The following is a 22,994-nucleotide window of genomic DNA, read 5'->3' on the forward strand; positions in this document are numbered from 1 at the left end:
AATTTTGAAACTTCCACATCATTGCATTCCGTTTTTATTTACAATTTGTACTTTGTCCCAACTTTTTTGGAATCGGGGTTGTACTTTTAGGACTTGTGTGAAAATCCGATGATGTTTTAGGTCATTTTTATGCAGAAATATAGAAAATTCTAAAGTGTCAGGGCTCTGTGCAGGACACTCAAGTTTTTCCACACCAATCTTCACAAACCATGTCTTCATGGACCTCAGTTTGTGCACAGGGGTATTAACATGTTGGAAGAGGTTTGAGCCCCTTAGTTAGAGTGAAGAGAAATTGTAATCCTACAGCAGACAAAGACATTCTCTACAATTGTGTGCTTCAAATTTTGTGGCTCCAGTTCGGAGAAGACCCACATATGGATTTGATGATCAGGTGTCCATATACATTTGGCCATATAGTGTCTTTCAAATTCACAGCTGATAACAATTTTGTGTGTGATTTTAGGCCTTATGAATGAGCCCAGACTCAAATCTATTTCAGAACTGTCCCGGTACAAGGAATTAATGCTCACCAGCCAGGAATTCAGTGTCTGTCCTGTAGCAGCTAATAACTGATGGAAATGCCCAAATGGCTGAGAGGTTTGTTTTTTTTTTATGCTTATTGTAATGGTCAAAGGAGAAAAAGAGGAGGAGATAAAGTTCCACGCCTCGTCTCCTGGGCATGTTTCAGCTCCCCAGCTGTCTTTCCTTCTTCTCTCAGTTCCTCCTGTACTTCTCCAATCACTCACCTCTCTGCCACCATTCCACCCCAACTTCCCTCTCCTCTGTAACCTCCTCCACCACGTCTACAACCTCCAACACCTGCTCCTCATCTTCCAGTTGCCCAAATGTGATGCAGCTACATGAACAATGTAACAATTATGATCACCACTCCTTTGACGTAAGTAAACACTTGCAGTTCTTGAATTTTCAAAACCGCTCTCTTCTGCCACCTAGTGGCCTACAAAAGTACCATCTAATGCTTTCACACCTCCAGCTTGTCCTACTGGTAACGTGGTTTAATTATATAGATGAAAATGCACATTTTTATATGATTAAAACACAAAATAATGGTTTGTCAAAATATGTTTCGAGGAAGGTTACACCACGGCACAGTGGTGTAGTGGTTAGCACTATCGCCTCACAGCAAGAAAGTCCTGGGTTCGAGTCCAGCAGCTAACGAGGGCCTTTCTGTGCGAAGTTTGCATGTGTCCGTGTGGGTTTCCTCCGGGTGCTCCGGTTTCCCCCACAGTCTAAAAGACATGCAGGTTAGGCTAACTGGTGACTCTAAATTGACCGTCAGTGTGAATGGTTGTTTGTTTCTATGTGTCAGTCCAGGGTGTACCCCGCCTCTCACCCATAGTCAGCTGGGATAGGCTCCAGCTTGCCTGCGACCCTGTACAGATACGCGGTTATGGATAATGGATGGATGGTAACAGTTTCTGCCACGTAGCTCCAATGCAAAAGACAATTAATAGAATGCTTGTGCAAATTTGACTTTTCTATGAATTATTGCTTTAATGAAACTAATGTATTTGATACAAAGTACAATTAATGAAGATTCTTCTGACACAGATCATCATGGGAGCTTAGATTACACTAAATCCAAATGAATATATTGCTTTATTGAGCAAACGGGGTTATTGGGTCAGAGAAAAAAAAAAGATAAGATTTTAAAAAATAAAACAAAATAAAATGAGATGTAAGCAACATTCTTGGTCCTGCTTCTTACAACTCAGTCACAGAGAGTCATCCAGACACATCAGAACACAGTGAGGCTGTTTGCTCTGTGTCGCTTGATGCAAAAGCAACATCAAGAAACATAAGGTGTTTCTGTTGTTGTTGTTTCTCAATCAAGTTACTTACATTAATCTTAAAAGTCAAACGAGTTGAAAATTTCTACTAATTCATGAGAAATTAACATCCCCAGCATGGAAAACTGCAAATTACACCAGCCATTCACGGAGTTTACAGCCATCGCTGTGAGGTTCAGTTCTCACACTGAAGGTTTACAGAAATGTATTTATGCATTACATTAATATATAACAAATGGAATGTGTTTATGTCTAGTATGAAAACATTTTGCGTTACATTATATTTGGTACAAGGAAAAGGTTAGAAGGAATCTGAACCATGGTAATTGGGCAAAGTTTTAAAACCATATTAAGACGTATTTTATGCTGGTGTACCTGAATCCATACTAAATATCAATAAAATAAAAGAGCAAACTTTCATTTCATCTTTCATACATTAAGACCTAAGGCAAGAATATGACAAAATGACAAGGAAAAGAACACACAATGGCATCAGATGTTACGGAAAATGGCCAAACAATTCTTAAAAATAAAAAGGCATCAAGAACAAATGTCTGAAAGGAAAAAAAAAAAAAAATCAAATGCAAAAGATGACATCGTGTAAGTACAGAAATGAAAAGAATCTGCACTGACTACTGTTCCCCAGAAGGTACAGCAAGGATTCAAGTAATTTATTCAATAAAAATATATAACTTTCATTGATTTTAAAGAGCAAGTAATTCTCATTTCATGTCATCTTACACACACACACACACACACATATAAATACTTTTAAATTTTATAATATAAAATATGTGGCATCCAATAACATTATCATTGTAGGTGATTTTTCAGTCAGATTCAAGACTGCGTATGAATATCCTACACTAAAATTTTATACAAAGTGACGATGCAGCTCAAGCTGATTTTAATATGCCTGTGTTGCCGTTGTTATTCTGTATATATTGATTAAGATGCATCACGAACACCCTTTTCTCCATACATAATACAGTTCATTTAAAAGAATAAATATACATGTACATGCTGATTCAGTTCGGATTCAAATAAATAAGGCATGATGCAGAAAAAAGGTTGCTGAACATCCTTTGTTCAGTGAGAACACATAAGGAACATCAGCCATACAGTAAAGTCCATGACCAAAGCCTTTTACAAAATATTGGACTGTTTATATTCTATTGTCACGGTACATAAAACTAAAATGAGCAATTGTGCATGTCCATTATTATTCCTATCAACAATGCAAAACATTCAGGGGACCACACTGCAGCATGCACTTATCCCCTGTACAAACAAAGCCGTGTTGTGGAGAATCTCGTGTGTGTAAACTATTTCCATAGCTCAGTTTAAAAATCAAAACTGTCTTGCAATCATGGCACAGCAGGGTGTGAAACTGTCCAATTATGTTCATAATCATGTCCAAACCAAATCTAGGTGAAGATGTCCGTTCCAGCATAATTTTCAATTTCCAAAAAGCAAAAACAGAAGTGTGTCCCCCCATTACACAAAGAAAGTGCACTTCTCTTCTCGATCACAACAATAGCAGTATAAAATCTTTACGTAAATGTAAAATGTCCATGCCCATTCACAGTTAGACCTTCCAGCATCCTTGGCGTAAAGCTGTCGTCCTGTTCAGATGTGGTCTGTGATCGGGGATGAGTCCTTCTTTAATGTAGTGAAGGTGAGATCCTTCACAGCTAGCGTATGAATTGTAACCTCAAAGTAAACGTGGTGGCCGCTCGAGTTTACAGATGGCAGTGACTTTGATGAATGAATTAGAAGGATGTGGCACATTTTGTCCTAGTAAGACTTTGTTCAGCTTCAAGTTTAAAATAAAAGCCTTACTTTCAGGCAATAAAAATGTAAACGGCTCAAACGTAATGAAAATAAAAACTCCTTTGCTCTTTGAGCTGACCATTGGGCCTAAACCACTGAAGTAGGTGGAATGAGGGAACCTCAGCAGCCCACCTAGTCTGACACGAGTGGTCTGCTTGTAGCACAAGCATCACTGAAAACTTTGCTCATGTACTGTATTGCTCTGGGGTGGTTTTTCTCCTGTGACCAGCTTCAAAAGCAGTTAAATGAGTCTAACTACACAGCTGCTGCTGGCTGACTCACAATCTGTTACTTATAAAACAATCCAGAGTGCGCCAAATGTCTTCTTCAAATTTCCTCCACTACAGCAAGTGAACTTTCTTCCGAGTTTAGTTCATTTTTCCATTTTCCTGGGCTTGGGTCTTTACCTGCTGGCTGGAGCGCAGGACCTTATAGCAGCCGCAGGCAATCTTATGCATCCACATGATGTTCATGATGTCCAAACAGATGCTGGAAAAGATCCAGGCACTGCGCCCACCGAACGACACCCGATAGAAGGCCTCCGTGCCATATACAGAGTACATACGGCTGTAGTAAACAGGCATGACTGCGATGCGCACCATGAAAAACACAGCTGCCATGAGCACACCGTTGGCAATGTTGAGTCTGGAGGATTTAGGATAACCTAACACTTCAAAGAACCAGCTGCAAAACACAGGCAAGCACACCCACATGACAGGAACCTATAATTAACTGTATTTTTACTCATCATACAAGTCACATGTGCTTCATGGGTCACTGGTTTCATTCAGAATGAAGTTGTAACTTGCATAGAGGTAATTGGTAATTGAACAGAAGGTATTGGAGCACCTACCGCTGGTTCACACACGGGGTGGAAAACTCTGCAAGCAGACGGAAGTTAGCAAAATAAGGCAACATTCCTTGACCCTGGAACAACACAGTGAAGAAGAAACAGACAATGACAGACAAAATAATATAATAAAGCAGGCAACCGGATTGGCTTGATTACACCAGAATGTATAAAAACTGTCTAGTTTTGTGGAAAACCTCGAGCGGAACCTTGGATGGATGAAGCAACCCTAATGACCTTTATTACTGACCCTTCATTAAACTACTTTATCAGGGTGGGTCAAACAGAGGCGACTCAGAACCAAGACAAATATTTACAACCAGCAGTGATGGTGAATGTTTTGCAAAGTAGTCTATTAACTCACTCTCACGCCCTCACTTTCAGTATGTGCTTCTATCCTGCTCAGGGTCCTGGTGGATCTGGAGCCTTTCCCAGGAACAGTGGGTGTGATGTGGGGAAACACCTCGGATGAGACACACGGATCTCATCTCACCTCATCTCATCTCATTCACACACTAGAGGGTAATTTATCTTAGCCAATCCATCTACTGTCATGTTTTTTGGGAGGTAGAAGGAAACCCATACAGATAAGCTCCATACAGACAGTAACCCAAGCTTAGGATTGAACCTGGGACCTTGGAGTTGTATAATACCCAATCTATTAACGGAAAGAAAAAATAATAATAAATTAGTCTCTGGCAATATTCAGATCAAAACTCTGGGACTACATGAGTCACTCAATAACCAGGCTCGCAGTAGTAAAGCTATTAATTTAATTATATTTTCCAGTAATGACTGGCTTTTGTTTTTTGTACTAGCAAGTTCAAAACAAAAACAAACGTTGGCAGAAATCACCGTCATCCATCGCAACAGAGCTTTTGCTTAAGAGTGCTTACAAATCCTTACTAAACGTTCCTCTGATTATTACATTACAGGCATTTAGCAGACACTCTTACCCAGAGTGACATACAAGAGACCCCAAGCAATCAGGGGTTATGAAATGCCTTGCTCAAGGGCATTTCACCCATTCCTGCTAATCCAGGGAATCAAACCAGCAGCCTTTTGGTCCCAAACCAGCATCTCTAACCATTAAGCCATGACTTCTCAGGTTTGCGCAGGTGTGATCAGATTTGTGAACAAGTTTTAAGAAGAAATTCTTAGCTCAAAGTGTCTGACGCCACATTGGAGAACTCTTATGGCGTATTCACACCTACGTTGTTTGGTCCAGACCAAACGACCCAAATTTCCCTTGGTCCGGACCTTTTGGGTCGGTCTGAATACAAACCACGAACTCTGGTCCGGACCAAACAAGCGGACCGAGACCGAGCTGCAAGGTCTGACTCAGTCCGGACCAAAGGAACCCTGGTGCGGATCTTTTGGAGGTGTGAAAGCAGACCGGACCTAATCCGACAGTTTTGCTTTTTTGTACCTCGGGAGCTTCCGTCGTTTGTCAAGCATTATGGGAAACAGAGTCTTGACACTCCACCGCAAAGTGCAAACACTGTTTCGGTTGTCAAGGGAACCTTACAACAGTCGTTCAGTCATTCAGACCAGTGGTAGGCTAGACTACAGAGTACAAAAAATGAGTAGGGGGCAAACGTGGGCCGAGGAAGAAACGCGCACGCTTGTGGATATATGGGCAGATGTCCACATATCTGAGCTTTTGGAGAGAACACACAAAAATGCCAACGTGTTTGCTGTATTCAGTGAGAAAATGAAGGAGAAGGGGTTCACGCACTCCCCAGAACAATGTCGGCTAAAAGTGAAGAAACTCCGTCAGACCTACATTAAAATCAGGGACATTCTTTCAAAAAGTGGCGGTACTAGCGACGCAAAAAAGAAATTCATCTATTGCGTGAAGAGCCAGAACTGTCACAACATGATGTGCGCTCATCAGCGCTATCCTCCGTAGCCGCCTTGCCCTTTGTCGTCGTTGTTGATAAATTACTTGTACAACAGCATAGTAATCGCACAATTGTGAAAACAGTAAAAACTGGAAAAAACATATAACTTTGATGACATTAAAAAGAATAACAGCACGGAAAGCCTCCATGACTACTTTTGAACTTAACGCTTTGTGCGCGTGTCGTCTCTGACCAATAGCTGAATGACCTCAGGGCGCGTGGCTTTGTTGACAGATTTTGGTCCGCTTACTAAAATGTACAGTGTGAAAGCGAACCGCACCAAAATGAAAAAATAAAAACAAAAAACATTTGGTTCGGACCAAAGCAAGTGAACTATCGAACTATCCTGGTCTGAATACACCCTTAATGGCACTGATGTGAATATGGCCACAAATGCTGAAAGCTTCAGAGTAAACAGGACTTTTACTGAACAGTGCTGTTAAGGAGATTGGAATAAGCAGCACTTAAAATATAACCTGGCTCATTAGTTGTGGAACCTTTGTTCAGTCAATTAAAAAAAAAAAAAAATTCAGATCTCTTGGAAGTACTTTTTTCTAGCAGTTGTTTCCATTTTTAGTTTAATCTTTATTCCTGTCTTCATCAGAAATGTATTTTGTATCCAGTACACACAGTTAACAAGCTACTACTTTGCAGGGACGTTTATGTTATAAAAAGGAAAAGATAAAGTTGTGATCAAAACTCAAAAGACAGGATAATGTTCACCTAACTTTCATTTTATGCCAAATAACAAAATACAACCTGAAGGAGAACAGGGCTTCTTTCTCTTATGAAGGCACAAACAAACCAGCATTGCTAAAATAATTCTCAACACTGGCTATAATATCATTTCTATAACAGTTAGCTCTGATCCACTAATTTGAATAGTTGAGCAGCGTTCCAAGAGCGCTTAAATTTCCTATAACTGCACAGGGATGTTTCACTGTGCGCATCACTCCGCTCATCTGTGACCGCCACGTAAAATTCCACTTCCTAGTTTGAAACGTTACTTCAACAGCATTAACATCAAAAACATGACAAAACAATAATGATCAGGAATGTAACTTTTGACTTAAAAGATATATACGCTCATCACAAAGATGAAAAGGAAGAAAGGAAGCCTATTTTAGTAGTAGCACCTTTAACAGGAATGTACAAAATCAGTCCGAGCTAGCTAGCCAGCTAGCAGGAGTGCTATAAAGTGTGTGGCGCTTCTTTAGGATCTATTTTTGCAAGCAGAACAAAAATAAATGGAACATTTGACCATATTGTGTCAGAACTGTCAGTTATTCGATATTAATTTCTTGTTTATAAAATTGTCGTGTAAAAGTAATATCACAATCATGCAGCTATTCTGAATATCGGCATGGCTGTGATTAGCTACGGCTGAATCAAAGTTGTACCAATAATCAGTATAATCGCACTCTTAAACATCATTAAACCTCAGGTAGCTCCTCCTCAACACTGTACTAATTAAACACCGCATTTACTACTCATTCTTAGGGGTTTCTGTAATTTGACTATTTTCTATATTGCAAAACAATACCAAAGACATCAAAACTATGAAATAACAGAACATATATGGAATTATGTGGTAAACAAAAACATGTTAAGAAACAAAAAATATATATTTAATATTTTAGATTCTTCAAATTATACACCATTTACCTTGACGCTTTACACACTATTGGCATTATCTTAACTAGCTTCATGAGGTAATCACTTGGAATGCTTTTCAATTAACGGGTGTGCCTTGTCAAAAGTTAATTAGTGCAATTTCTTGCCTTCTTAATGCATTTGAGATTAAATAGTAAAAAATAAAATAAAAATATTAAATAGTAAATAGCCCTATTCCACAACTGTAGTAATCCATATTATGTCAAGTACCGCTCAACTGAGTAAAGAGAAACGACATCCATCATTACTTTAAAACAGGAGTCTTTAAATTAATAAAAAAAAAAGAAAAAAAAATTGCATTAGAACGCGTGTCCAAAACTTTTGACTGGTACTGTACAGTCGTGTCCAGAAGTTTTGAGACTGACAAATTCTGGTTTTCACAAAGTTTGCTGCTTCAGTTTTTATGGTGGCAATTTGACATCCAGCATGCCAGCGCGAATTGCAGGACTCGGCACAGTGGTGTAGTGGTTAGCACAGTCGCCTCACAGCAAGAAGGTTCTGAGTTCGAGCCCAGTGGCTAGCAAGGGCCTTTCTGTGTGGAGTTTGCATGTTCTCCCTGTGTCTGCGTGGGTTTCCTCCGGGTGCTCCAGTTTCCCCCACAGTTCAAAGACATGTGGTTAGGTTAATATGGGATGGCCTTGGGCTGAGGTGCCCCTGAGCAAGGCACCGAACTCCCAACTGCTCCCCGGGCACTGTTAGCATGGCTGCCCACTGCTCTGGGTGTGTATGTGTGTGCTCATTGCTCACGTGTGTGTGTGTTCACTGCTTCAGATGGGTTAAATGCAGAGAGGAATTTCACAAGTGTGTGATGAATAGAAGTTGTGCTTTCTTTCTTGAAAAAAAAAGGGTCAACACTGTAAATATTGACTCTTTGCATAAACCTGATGTATTTGTCAATAAAAGCCTTTGAAACTTATGAAATGCTTATAATTGTACTTCAGTATACAATAGAAACATCTGACAACAAGTGCTGCAAGGCAAAACAAACGTTGCCCGGTAACACTTGATGAATATGAAGGAAGATATCACAAAAAATAAATAAATAGATAAATAAATAAATAATAATAAAAAAAACCCACACCCTCTATGGGTACATATGGCTACTGCTTATACATAAAATTGTTTTCTGATACCATCTCCATACAGTAAATATAGCATATTTTATTTATTTATTTATTTATATATATATATATATATATATATATATATATATATATATATATATATATATATGCGTGCTATATTTACTGTATGGAGATGGTATCAGAAAACAATTTTATGTATAAGCAGTAGCCATATGTACCCATAAGGTGTGTGTGTGTGTCTGTGTGTGTGTGTGTGTACACACATACATACACTATGAGGCAGTAGCCACAAAAATTAAGCGTAATCCAAAAATTTAAAAAACAATTTAAAAATCAGTTTTCGAAACTGAAACCTCCGAACCAAGGATGACATACACACACTGGCGCCATGACCCAAACTCTTATTTCCCGGAAATGGCCCGGCGCTGGAGCTCAGTGGAACGCACTTTCCCTCTGTAATAAGCATAAACATGTCTGACTGAAAGCGATTTCTTTAGTCTAGTCTATTTATTTTGAATGGTGAACCGAATTGTATACACTCCCCAGCCATTTTAATCGGAACACGTGCATGCGTAGTGCGCGATCGTTACACTTTTACAGCACGATGACATGGTGGCTAGCGCCTCTATATGAGGCAGTAACCACAACAAAAACAATTTTGACCTTTTTGGTGACCTTGACCGGATGACCCTCAAAATGTTGGAGGTTCTATTTGAGACCAATGCCCATCTATCCTGAAAGTTTCATGAAGATTGGTCCAGCCATTTTCCCGTAATATTGTTAACAAAAAAAACAAACAAACCCAACCAGAAACAATACCTCGCCCCGTTTACTCCGTAGTGGGTGAGGTAAAAAGATCTTAAAACAAAACACTGAAGCAACAAACTTTGTGAAAACCTAGATTTGTGCCAGTCTCAAAACTTTTGCCCATGACTGTATATAATATTAGGTCTGTGAAGTCTTTTGAACCTGAGACTGCAATGCTCAAATTACATATTTCTTCATTAAAAGGCTTTAATTCACACTGCATGAACAGTTGCTCTTTTGTATCTCTGGCCAGTAAGTGGTGGCCGTCGGCGTAGCTGTAGGCATCTTCACCCTTTTATTCCTAGTCCAACACTAGTAAACATGAATCACACACTTACCTTGAGGGCTGGAACAAATTTCAGTTTTTAGAATACTTACTGAACAGTGGACCACAAAAAAGGAAAAGAGAAAAACAGCAGCATTTGCATGCTAGTACCCCTAGGTACTGGTAAGTCCATACTGTAACTGGGCTTCATAGCTGCACAGTGTTCCACAACAGCACAACGGCAGACAAGACAGGAAGGAGTCTAGATCTAGATCAGCCAAGCCCTGTCCCTTTTACCATGAAAGCACTAACTTTACTCTGGTAATTTTTGCATGTTTGGTGGTCAGTAAACGTGGGACTGTATTATTCAAGATGTTTTGTTAGGTGACAACAGAGACAGACAGGACAGGTTCTTTGGTGGAAAAAAAAGGTGCAGATTGAAAGCAAAAACAACAGAAAAGCTGCAACACCAACAATAAAATTTTGTCCAACATGCACTATAGATTTAAAAAAAAAAAAAATACTTTAAACATTTTTTGCACATCAGCCTTTTGCAGACCATATGCACTGGTCCTTCAGTTTTAACCTGGTCTGTATTGAGACACATAAATGTCAAATCAATCAAAAATACCAAGTACGTACTACATCCTCACAAAATAAACTGACTATTAAAATCAAACATTATTAATATTCAGCACATGGTTTATGAGAACTGGCATCAGTGTAAAAGATCCAGCATACTGCCAATTTTAAATGTGTTTGTAAAACGGACAAAAACATCAAAGAACACAGGAAACAGCAACAAATAATGCTGATGACTTTTCAAACAACAACAACAAACAGGAATAAAACAGTGCGGAGAGACTCCAAGCATCATGACGAATCTATTCTAATCTTATATACATGTATATTATTTTGAATAGTTCTGTTATTCTGTACTTGACTTAATTTAGCAGTTATGAAAGTGTCCAGTAACAGTATGGCCCTACAACAACATTCGTTTCATGTTTCTGGAGGAGCTGTAGGTTTCGTTTGGAGGTATAGGTCACAACCTGTTTTACCTACTAATATTTATACTGTGCTATTTTTAGAAAATCGGCCAAAGAAGCAACTAATTAAAAGCAAAACCACCCTCACATCCTAATTTTGAGTCAGACGCAGTTTTGCTAAACTAAGCACTTCCTGTCAGGCTGTGTATTGTGGGTCAGAACAGAATCCAATAGTTTTGGTCAGGTGGCCTGACAGTTTTGGAATATCAAATCAGCCCTCAGCCACAGTCATATGGGTTTCTTTTAGAAGTAAATTCTGTGGCAAAACACAAAGAAAAATCAGTGAACAAGCAGTGCTTGATGGTCCATTCTGTCCAAAGCAGCACAAGAAAGAAACAAATTTCTCCTTGAATCACATCCATTAAAAAAAAAAAAAAACTAAAATAATGTCAACCATCAGCCCTGATTGGCACTTCGTGGCTATTAAGTTTTGGAAGAGAAATTGTGCGCATGAGAGAAAGAGAGCGAGAGAAATAGAGGATATGGAGAAAGTTCTCTCCTATAAAAGGAAAGGAAGATGAACATGCATTCAGCAGACCCTCCACCAGAGGCAGCAGCAGTGTGTGAGCTGGTTACTGCATGCACCCAGCCAATGCAAGAGAAAAGCATGGTGGAGGGACAGCAAGGATACGTGGGACGGATTCCGTCATTAACGTCACTGAGCATTCCATGCAAAAAGTACCATCATCAAAGCCATAATCAACTACAGAACCTGGCAACCTAGAGGGATACATACTCCCAGAGGCAAAGGTGAACAGCAGTTGCCGCCATTTTGTGTGGTTCATCGACTTAACTAGAGGTAAATAAAAATGTCTTCTTTGTGCTTACATTAAGAGCAGAGTGAGAATATTTTATTTTAGAGCTGTGTGTTACTATCACAGTCACACTGTTAAAGAGATGGTAAGCACAGTTCACAGTACTTACAACAAATAACTTGTCAACAGACGTCTAACATGTCTGAAGAATTCCTGTGCAAGTTCCATTTTTTAATACGTTAATCATTAAGTGAAGCAGATCAATGATGATTTCCCACTGAAATGGTAGACTGGAGCAGGCACACAATCATAACATGCATTTACAAAGCAAAAAGAGCCAGCTCTTGGAAAACTGAGTTCAGCTTCAACACCAAAATCACTATGACAACTAAAGCAATTTACATGACAAAGGCATAAACAACGCAGGGGAACTTCATTTATTAAAACTTAATCTGGGCAGCAACACACTCAGAATGAATAAGTACGTACGTAAATAAATAAATCATCTTGTGCATAATTGTTGACTACAACGTTATCTTTGCACTGTGAGTCATGTTAGTATTACACACTGCATCTGATCAAGCCTGGATGTGTTAGTAGAGAACAGTGAGGTTTTTAGCAGTCACTTCACACCCCTCAGGCGTCACAACTGTTCACCCTTAGCCATCTCTTTCCCATCTTGCCTGCACATTCTGCTCTTGGACAATAGGGAACTCACCAGTACAAAGTAGTAAGCATACAATGCGGCCAGGTGGTGAACTACAAAATACTTGTCCCCTATCGCCCTCCAGTAGTAAAATATAAGCAGCAGATCTGAAAAAGACACAAGAACAGGATGGATGGATGGATGTAATATGTAAACCACAAATAACTTGTCAGACTTCTCAGTCCAGACTTTTTTAAATTTTGCATGAAATCCTTCTGGGAGCAGAGGCTCGTTTATAGCAGGGTCCCATATTGCAAATACTGTACTCACATCGTGATACGGAAATAAACTACTTCACATTCTTGCAGACACAAAGTGAGATTATTTGGTAACACCTTGACTTCATGAGAACATCTCTCAGCAGTTCGGTCAAATCACAACGCTAAGTTTGATATATTCCACTTTAAAAATACTCAGCTGAACTAGAAATTGTATCTATAACATGGTCCTGGAATTCATTCAAAAATGTGGGGCAACTAGAAATCTACTAAAGACCATAGATATTTCAAACATGATGTGAACAGATCTGGTGTGAAGATTGCTTTATATTTCAAGATCCCAGTCCCCTCCAAAAGTATTGGAACAGCAAGGCCAACACAGTTGATTTTGCTAAACACTAAAAGACATTTCAGCTGAAGATCAAAAGATGAATTAGATGATAGACCAGAATTTCAGCTTTAATTTCCTAATACTTGCATCTAGAAGTGTTAAGCAACTTGGCATCTTTTGTTTGAACTCGCCCACTTTAAGTGATCAAAAATATTAGAACACATAACTGAAAGGCGTTACTTGTTGCCTGGGTGTGCCATGTAAGACTGATTGCTTAAACAATTAAAAGCTCCAGTTTGAGCCCTGGGTTTTGCCAGTGAAGAGTGAATTTGTTGTTAAAAAGGATAAACCAACATGAAGACCACAGAGCTGTCTGGGGGGAGGAGAAAGAACCCAAGCCATTTTGAAGCTGAGAAAAAAAAAAAAAGGAAAAATCTATGAGAGCCATTGCATACGCAATGGGCATAGTTCACAGCAATTGGCCTCTCCGTTCCAATACTTTCAGAGAGGTTTGTAGCTGCACAAGCGAATGTTTATTGCCTCATGAACGTGTACATTTCCAAAGATGGCCAATATATTTGAAAAAAATAGAACTTGGGCAACTCTGAATCTGCCTAAATATCATTTTGAAGTACCTAATATTGGTTCAAAAACAGTACAAAATATACTATATAAAATAAATGTCATTTGAATATTTATTGTTTATTAAGGCAACAAATCATACTGTTGTGACATGTCTCATAGCAGTGTGAGGCAGTTTCACATGCTTCCAGACTATTTAATATCCCAGAAAGCCCTCTGCATGTAATGAGACTGCAGGATTGAACTCTTACCAGATATGAGGTAGCCTGTTGTTATTCCCACATTTATCTTCACCAATGTTGGATCTCCCCTATAGGGTTAAAGGCAGAGTAAATAAGTCACCGCTGTGCCCCCGCCATGAGGAGAACAACTGGGAGCCAGCTCCAGCTGTGTTCATTCCTACAGTGCAGCACTGCCACATAATTCTCTGCATGCAGTATGACAGTTCTCTTACCACACAGGGTCCTGATTGGTGGCTTCATCAAAGAAAAGGATGTAGAGGCAAAAGAGCCCAACCATTATGGCATGGAATGTGGATACAGTCCTAGAAAAACAAGGAGATATACAGCATAGATGCAAAAATACATCTGAATGGCACAAGTAGTGTTACATCAACATACGTTGCTACATCAGTATAAAAAGGTGAGCTACACATCAGTAGTTTTGTTGTGGAGCAAAAGCCTTCATATGTGTAAAAAGTATTCTGCAAGAACTCTTCATTATATGGGTTCACTTTGTAGCCATATTTGTAGGATCTTGCAACTGAAAATCATATGATTAAATAAAAGGTATAGTTGTGTAAATCCATCCATCCATTAGCCGTAACCGCTTATCCTGTACAGGGTCGCAGGCAAGCTGGAGCCTATCCCAGCTGGCTACGGGCAAGAGGCGGGGTACACCCTGGACAAGTCGCCAGGTCATCACAGGGCTGACACATAGACACAGACAACCATTCACACTCACATTCACACCTACGGTCAATTTAGAGTCACCAGTTAACCTAACCTGCATGTCTTTGGACTGTGGGGGAAACCAGAGCACCCGGAGGAAACCCACGCGGACACGGGGAGAACATGCAAACTCCACACAGAAAGGCCCCTTTCGGCCACTGGGCTCAAACCTAGAACCTTCTTGCTGTGAGGCGACAGTGCTAACCACTACACCACCGTGCCGCCCTAATTGTGTAAAAATAAAAATACATAATCCCTGCCTGCTTCTTGGGGTCTGTCAGATCCTATGAAGGATTTTTTCTACTTGGAGCAGGCTTCACTCTTAAATAATTCCTAATGTAAGGGTGCTGACCCAAATGTGCAACTCAATTTCCAAAGAAAAAGGCCGCACCTTGCATATAATGTCCTTTTATTGCACAAACGCGTTTCGGCGTGTGCCTTCCTCAGTGTGCAACAATGTAACCACAAAAACACTTTTAAATACCCACACCCATTACCACACCCCATTACAACAAACCAATGACAATGAAGTATTTAGACCATGTGTCAAAATAATCCTTCAATTGGAAAAATACATTCACAAAACATTACAGACATTATGTGCATATTTACAATTATGCAATGCAGTATAGCCATCAGTACATTATTACCTTCATAAAAAACAAGTCAGGGATAGCTCTTCATTCATCCCATTCGGTATACACGTATTCAAATTAAAAATATACCACGCCTCTCGCTGTAAGAGATGGTTCTCTCTATTTCCCCCTCGTGGAGACCTGTAAACCATCTCTAGTCCCATAAATTTCAACATACTAGCGTCATGGCCAGCAGACTGGAAATGCCTTACCACAGATGATTTTTCATCGTTTTTTCTTATTGAGCATTTATGTTCAAAAATTCTCATTTTTAACTGTCTCTTCGTTTTACCCACATAAAGTATTCCACAAGGACAAGTCAAAAGATAAAGACAATCCAGACAAAAAAAGGTCCAGACAATCCAGACAAGTCAAAAGATAAAGACAATCCAGACAAAGACAACGGAATACCGTAAGCAGTGCCTCGTCTGGAGACTGGAGCACTGACACCGAAAGGTCTACAGACAGGCGTTTTTTACGCTCCACCATGCTCGTTCCAGGGTCCTCTCTGGCGGCTTCGGAAGACAACGTAAGACGCGGAGGGGAAAGAAAAAGAGGCAGAGGAGCGCGGAAATAAAAGATAGCGTCATCAACGTTTCAAGTAAAAAGCTAAGTCAAGACCAACTTTTAGTTTTATCTAAAGGCCTGTCTTTTGTTCCTGTGAAGAAAAATGATCCCTTTGTGACTAAAGTTGAGATGTTCAAGTTTTTTAGATCTATCCGCCTTAGGGCGTTTTATGTGAAAGGAACTGCAATGCAGTATAACCAACAAATGCCTGTTACATCTGATCAACATACAGCCGTAATCGAAAAGACTACCTTCAGACCTAAAAGCACTTTTCTCCCTCCCATAAATAACTCTTCAGTTGAAACGTTCTGCCGGCTGGTAGAGCAAGATGTCTTCTCTTGTTTAAGGACTGGGGAATATTCCCTAAGACCCAATCTTACGAACTCAGAGAAAGATGCATTACACACATTAACGACTGATGAGGACATAGTGATTAAGCCTGCAGACAAGGGGGGCTCCATTGTTATACAGGACAAAAGTACTTATGTTAAAGAAATTGAGAGACAGCTTGGGGATGTTAACTTTTATATGCGTCTACACAGTGACCCTACAGTAAGGTTCAATGAAGATATAAAAAAGGTTCTTAAGAGGGCATTGTCTGATTCAATTATTGACGAGAAAACATATAAGTATTTGTTACAGGCTAACCCTGTTAGGCCAGTTTTTTACACTCTACCAAAAATCCATAAAAGGTTAAATGATCCACCTGGCCGTCCTATAGTTTCTGGAAATCAATCTCTTACTGAGCCTTTATCTAAATTTGTGGACCACCACATAAAAGACCTAGTACATAACTTACCATCCTTCCTTAAAGATACAACTGACTTTCTTGTGAAATTGTGATGTATAGGAGAAGTGAATGCAACTGATTTATGTTCTATGGATGTGACGAGCTTATACACAAATATTCCACATGATGCAGGGTTGACTGCTCTGGAGTATTATTTACAGATCAATCGGGTGCCTTATGCAGACTTTTTATTGTCCTTAGCCAACGAGGTCCTTAAAAAGAATTATTTTATGTTCCAAAATAGTTTTTTTTCTGCAAATTCAGGGCACTGCAATGGGCTCTCCCATGGCACCCAATTATGCAAATTTATTCATGGGAAAATTTGAGCATGATTTCATCTATAATGATAATCCATTCAAACAACATCTGAAGGTGTTTTATAGATGATTTGTTCTTTTTGTGGACAGGTTCAAAAGAGGAACTTTTGGCGTTTAATGACTATGTGAATACTCGACTTTCCTCGATCAAGTTTACGTTGAGTTATGATCAAAATGTCATGCCATTTTTGGATGTTTTGGTGAAAAAGGTTGACAATGTCTTGCATACTGAAATATACCGTAAAGATATTGATCGCAACACCTTTTTACATTATCAGAGTTACCATCCACCTTCTCTTAAACGTAGTTTACCTTATAGTCAACTGTTGAGAGTGCGCAGGATTTGTAACAACGAGGCAGTATTTGAGCAACAAGCAGGGGAACTGTGCGAAAGATTCCGCGACAGGGGATATGCGGGCCACTTGTTGGACAATTGCTTAGAGCGTGTGCGCAATATTCAGCGCTCAGATCTACTTACTAATAGCGTTAGACATAACCGTTCTAACATTATTCCTCCTGTCACTCTAGTATCCACGTATGGTCACATCTCAAATGATTTGAAAACTATTGTACAACGGCATTGGCATATTCTGCAGAGTGACCCAAATATTGGTAATTCTTTTCAGGATCTACCACGCAGTTGTTACAAAAGAGCGCCAAGTCTGCGTGATAAACTAGTGCGGTCGCACTTCCCTGCATTCACTAAACCATTTTTATCTTTTCCTCCACGTGTTTCACAAGGTAATTTCAAATGTTTTAACTGTGCAGCATGTAACTTTATGCTTACAGAAAAAGAATTCACGCACTCCAAAACAGGAAAAACGTATAAAGTCAAGGGAAGAATTACTTGTTTGTCTACCTTTGTCGTTTATCTTTTGACTTGTCCTTGTGGAATACTTTATGTGGGTAAAACGAAGAGACAGTTAAAAACGAGAATTTTTGAACATAAATGCTCAATAAGAAAAAACGATGAAAAATCATCTGTGGCAAGGCATTTCCAGTCTGCTGGCCATGACGCTAGTATGTTGAAATTTATGGGACTAGAGATGGTTTACAGGTCTCCACGAGGGGGAAATAGAGAGAACCATCTCTTACAGCGAGAGGCGTGGTATATTTTTAATTTGAATACGTGTATACCGAATGGGATGAATGAAGAGCTATCCCTGACTTGTTTTTTATGAAGGTAATAATGTACTGATGGCTATACTGCATTGCATAATTGTAAATATGCACATAATGTCTGTAATGTTTTGTGAATGTATTTTTCCAATCGAAGGATTATTTTGACACATGGTCTAAATACTTCATTGTCATTGGTTTGTTGTAATGGGGTGTGGTAATGGGTGTGGGTATTTAAAAGTGTTTTTGTGGTTACATTGTTGCACACTGAGGAAGGCACATGCCGAAACGCGTTTGTGCAATAAAAGGACATTATATGCAAGGTGCGGCCTTTTTCTTTGGAAATTGAGATCCTATGAAGGAAGCATGTCCTCCTATTTCCCAAATATAACAAAACTATACGCCACACAATTTGTTGCACCACATCATAGTAAAACAACTATAAATCTCACCATTTAATCACTTTAAATTTACTGTATCTTTAATCAGAATATTACACACTTGTGTCAACAGATGTTGACTTCATTGACTCCCCCTTTGCGCTCTTACAGCAACTGAAACACTAAGAGCCATGTTGGGCTTGTAAACTTTGCAGAAGGTATGCTTTGAAAAAAGATCGAGTAGCATGCTTCAGTCTCTTTATTACTCAGACTAAACTACTGTGTGTAGGTGGCCATATCTGTTTGCCCTCGACTCATTTCTTGAAAATAAATGTATTATTAACCAAACTTACTTGTCAAGTGATTCTCTTAATGGTGCATGCTGTGTTCAGTACTGAGAATTCAATGACGCAATTGTTTTTGTTTTAACTTGTGGGGTTGGTTTGCTGTCTCACAGGTCACCACTAAGTACGTACTTTCTGTGGGTGGATGATGACATTTTCCTCACCGAAATAGTTCAAACAAAGATTGAGAAATTTGTAGAAATTACGGAGTGAACTGGAGGTGTGTGTGTTGGGGGCGGGGTTTGAAAAATCCTGGCTACGGCTTTGCCAGCTACTCTTTCAGATTTATCTTGTCATGTGTTTTGTTTTGTTTTTCCCCCAGTAATTCCAGTTGTCATCCTACCCTGGGTAGCCATTAGAAGGAAAAAATAGTTAAACTACAGCAAGCCATGAGCATGTCTGCATGCTGGACACACCAGAAGGTGTGTGGTATGTGCATTACCTTGAGTTCCACTCAATTTGCTGCTTGTGGCTGAGTTTTAGAAAGCCTGGGCTGATCCTGCATGACAGCCAGGGACTCAAGCTGTGGAAGAGCCACTGGAAGGTGCAAAAACTGAGTGTGGCGATGAGCAAGATCAGCTGGCTGAAGGCGTCCATGGCCACCTACGAAATGGAGAAGCACAGAGACAGAGTGTTGGGGGGAGAAAAAAAAACAAAAAAAATCAATGAGCAATAGCACTTGTGCCATGGTTCTGCCCACACTGATGACCCTTTGTATACATACCTGGTGAAGAAGAACAAGAAAGTAAACAACCTTTGGATTGTAAACCTTCGTGCTGTTGAGACTAAGGTTTCAAAGCAAAGAGACTTGTGCATATTCAGTACTCATGGGCACCAGGGGAGTTCAGTGTACTGTAGGCTACAAACACTCTGACAAACTGTAGTGCTTTACTTTATTTAAAGCGCCATCCAGATGCCTGCCATAGATTAACGTCAAGCATGTCATAGGATATACTGTGGAGGCCTGAGACAGCTCTAACAAGTCGAGCCTGGGATCTATAAGTAGTGCAGGAGCATAGCAAAACAAGTTCTCTATTTAATCGGACATAGAAACACAAGGTGGCTATGTCAGTGAATGAAGGATTTTGCAGACATAAACTACTTTATCGTGCCCTACACTGAGGGGCATCAAGCTGTCAATTAGTTTATGTACACTGAGGCAGAGCGACGTGATCCTCACAAAAACCACCCAAAAATAAAACAACTGAAAAAACATGGCAAGCTGGACTGCAGGCTTCTGTTCAGACGTCCCAGAAGCAGTTCACTGTAGCAACTAGTGATGGTGATATTTTGAAAAATACAGACAGATACTAATGACTAGATGGTTCTGAAACCATATTTTATTGACATACACACATTCAGTTGACTGAAAATGCATATGCAACATAATTATTTTATGTCTTACAGGCTACTGAAAGTCAACTTCTTATTCAAGTTTACATTTTCAACATTCAGCAGAAATCCAGAGCCATTTACAGAAGTGTTTTATAATTTCTATCGGAAAATCATTTCACGTGCTAGTAAATACCCGATGGTCTAAAAGTAACAAAAGTCCAAGAAATACATATGAACAATACTCATCAACCTAACATTATTTTCCTGAGATGTAGAATAACTCTTCTGAATTTCAGATTAAGCCTAAATTGAAAAGCACCCATTTTCAAACTGCGCTCTGTTTATCTAAGCTCAAGACTGTACTCCTGTATACCCATAGCTATCAAAATTAGACTATAAATTTTATGCTATATGTGGCAGAGCTTGTTGTTGTTTCAATATCATAATGACCTCAAGAATGCATCCAATTCAACAAATAATAGCTGCATGACACTCGATGTTTTGCAGTGGTCTCAGCCTCTGGATCTGAACTCTCTTGAAAACATGTAGTCTGAGTTGATGCATAGCAAATTCCCCAGTGTTGAATTAACACTTTCAGAGTTAATTTGTGTCCAATTGGACATATATCTAAAAACACAGTAGGGTGTTAAATCAACACTCTGGGTGTTAATTCAACACTGGGGATTTTGCTGTGTGGTGAAGTCCACATGCACAAACCAAAAATTATAAAACAAGAGTGCGCCGAGAGCACAATATCCCTCGCTGGCAACTATGCCATAACTCTGGTAAAATGCGACTGAATTCAATGAAATTCCAATATGCGCATTACCGACGTATAACAAAGAATCCTGTCAAGTTTTGTGAAATTCGTCCAAAAATTGTGAGAGGATTTGATTTCAGAAGGCGAATACCCTTCCTGGGACGGACAGACGGATATCACCATGGCATAATCCCCCTTTGGGCCTTTCGGCCAGCGGGGGATAAAAATTGTGAGTGAAGTTGATTTCAGAAAGCAAGCACATCTTGATGAAATTGCCAAAGAACAAGTTTGTTAATAAATCAAGGGCATAACTCTGGTAAAACATGCCCAAGTTAAACAAAATTTCAATTTGCGTATAACTGTCATATAACAAAGCCTTTTGCCAAGTTTGGTGAAATTCCTCCACAAATTGTGAGAGGAGCTGATTTCAGAAGAACGTATACCCTCATGAAATTGTCAAAGTACAAGTTATTTAATCAAGGGTCAAAACTCTGGTAAAATTTTCACAAATGAAATTAAATCACAATGAGTATTACCATCATATAACAAGGCCTTTTGCTAAGCTTCGAGAAATTCGTCCAAAAATTGCGAGAGGAGTTGATGTCAGAATGCAAGCACACCTTCATTAAATTGTGAAAGTACAAGGTTGTTAATCAAGGGCTGTAACTCTGGCAAAATGTGACCCAATTTAACGAAATTAGAATATGTGTATTACCGACATATAACAAAGAATCCTGCCACGTTTCGTGAAATTCCTCCAAAAATTACGCGAGGAGTTGATTTCAGAAGGTGAGCACCCTTCCCGGGACGGACAGGCAGATGGACAAACATCACTACGACATCATAATGGCTTGGAATGTTCTGCATGGAGGAATGGACCAAGATCCTTCTATAAGTGTCTCCAACCTTATTAGGACATTACAGGAAGAAATGCAGTGATGTTATTCTCTATAGAGCTTTAGTAAAGTTTAACTGATGCCAATAATTTTGACACCACTTAAATACTTTTTTTGTTGTTGCTGTTAAAATAAATCGATGTAGTGTTTCAATTTGTTATGATATGCAAACATTACTTATTACATGTGCTATTTACTCTGTACACAGTCAGTCATTTTTGTGCAAGGCAGCAGGGGGCATATTTTGTGAAAAAGTTTTGTCCAATCTCATCCTCTAGTAATCAGTGATAATTATATTTGCAGCAGTGGGTAAAGATATAAAATTCAAGGAAGACAGCTCAGGTTTGTTGTTCAACACTGTCAAAAACGCAATGTTTAAACCAATTCTGTGGGCAGCAAACTTACACAGGCAGAGCAGTAAACGTGCTCAACTCCAAGAAATTACTATAAGCCTGCAGTTCCTGCCTCAGAGTTAAAAAGCTCTTAACTTTAGAGACCACAATACAAGAAATGCATCAATCAAAATTTCCTGCTTACTCGCTATCCTGCCAATATAATCAAAATAAATTCGTACAGAATCAGAAAATGAGTGTTAATGGTAGTTTAACTATCATATACAGTGCCTTGCAAAAGTATTCATCCCCCTTGGTGTTTGTCTTGTTTTGTTGCATTACAAGCTGGAATTAAAATGGATTTTTGGAGGGTTAGCACCATTTGATTTACACAACATGCCTACCACTTTAAAGGTGCACGTTGTTTTATTGTGACACAAACAATAATTAAGATGAAAAAACAGAAATCTGGAGTGTGCATAGGTATTCACCCCCTTTCATATGAAACCCCTAAATAAGAGCTGGTCCAACCAATTCACTTCATAAGTCACATAATTAGTTGATTAAGATCCACTTGTGTGCAATCAAAATGTCACATGATGTCTTTATAAAAATCACCCTCTTCTGGAAGGACCCTGACTCTGCAACACTACTCAGCAATCAACATGAAAACCAAGGAGCACTCCAGACAGGTCAGAG

The 22,994-nt window shown here is 39.3% G+C and overlaps 1 protein-coding gene across 1 annotated transcript in view; it reads right to left on the bottom strand.

Annotated features, from left to right (window-relative positions):
* Positions 1-1,489: 1,489 nt before the first annotated feature.
* The window catches only part of tlcd4a (TLC domain containing 4a), a 34,191-nt gene continuing 12,686 nt past the window's right edge, over positions 1,490-22,994 (bottom strand). Inside the window, exons 2-7 of the mRNA XM_060922103.1 lie at positions 19,415-19,575; positions 14,325-14,414; positions 14,122-14,180; positions 12,752-12,846; positions 4,498-4,571; positions 1,490-4,328 (exon numbers count right to left, since the gene is read on the bottom strand). Coding sequence (XP_060778086.1) covers positions 4,013-4,328; positions 4,498-4,571; positions 12,752-12,846; positions 14,122-14,180; positions 14,325-14,414; positions 19,415-19,569 — 789 coding nt within the window. The 5' untranslated portion in view covers positions 19,570-19,575 and the 3' untranslated portion in view covers positions 1,490-4,012. The remainder of the gene's footprint in view (positions 4,329-4,497; positions 4,572-12,751; positions 12,847-14,121; positions 14,181-14,324; positions 14,415-19,414; positions 19,576-22,994) is intronic.

This window comes from Neoarius graeffei, chromosome 5 (genome assembly GCF_027579695.1).
Source record: "Neoarius graeffei isolate fNeoGra1 chromosome 5, fNeoGra1.pri, whole genome shotgun sequence".
NCBI lineage: Eukaryota > Metazoa > Chordata > Actinopteri > Siluriformes > Ariidae > Neoarius > Neoarius graeffei.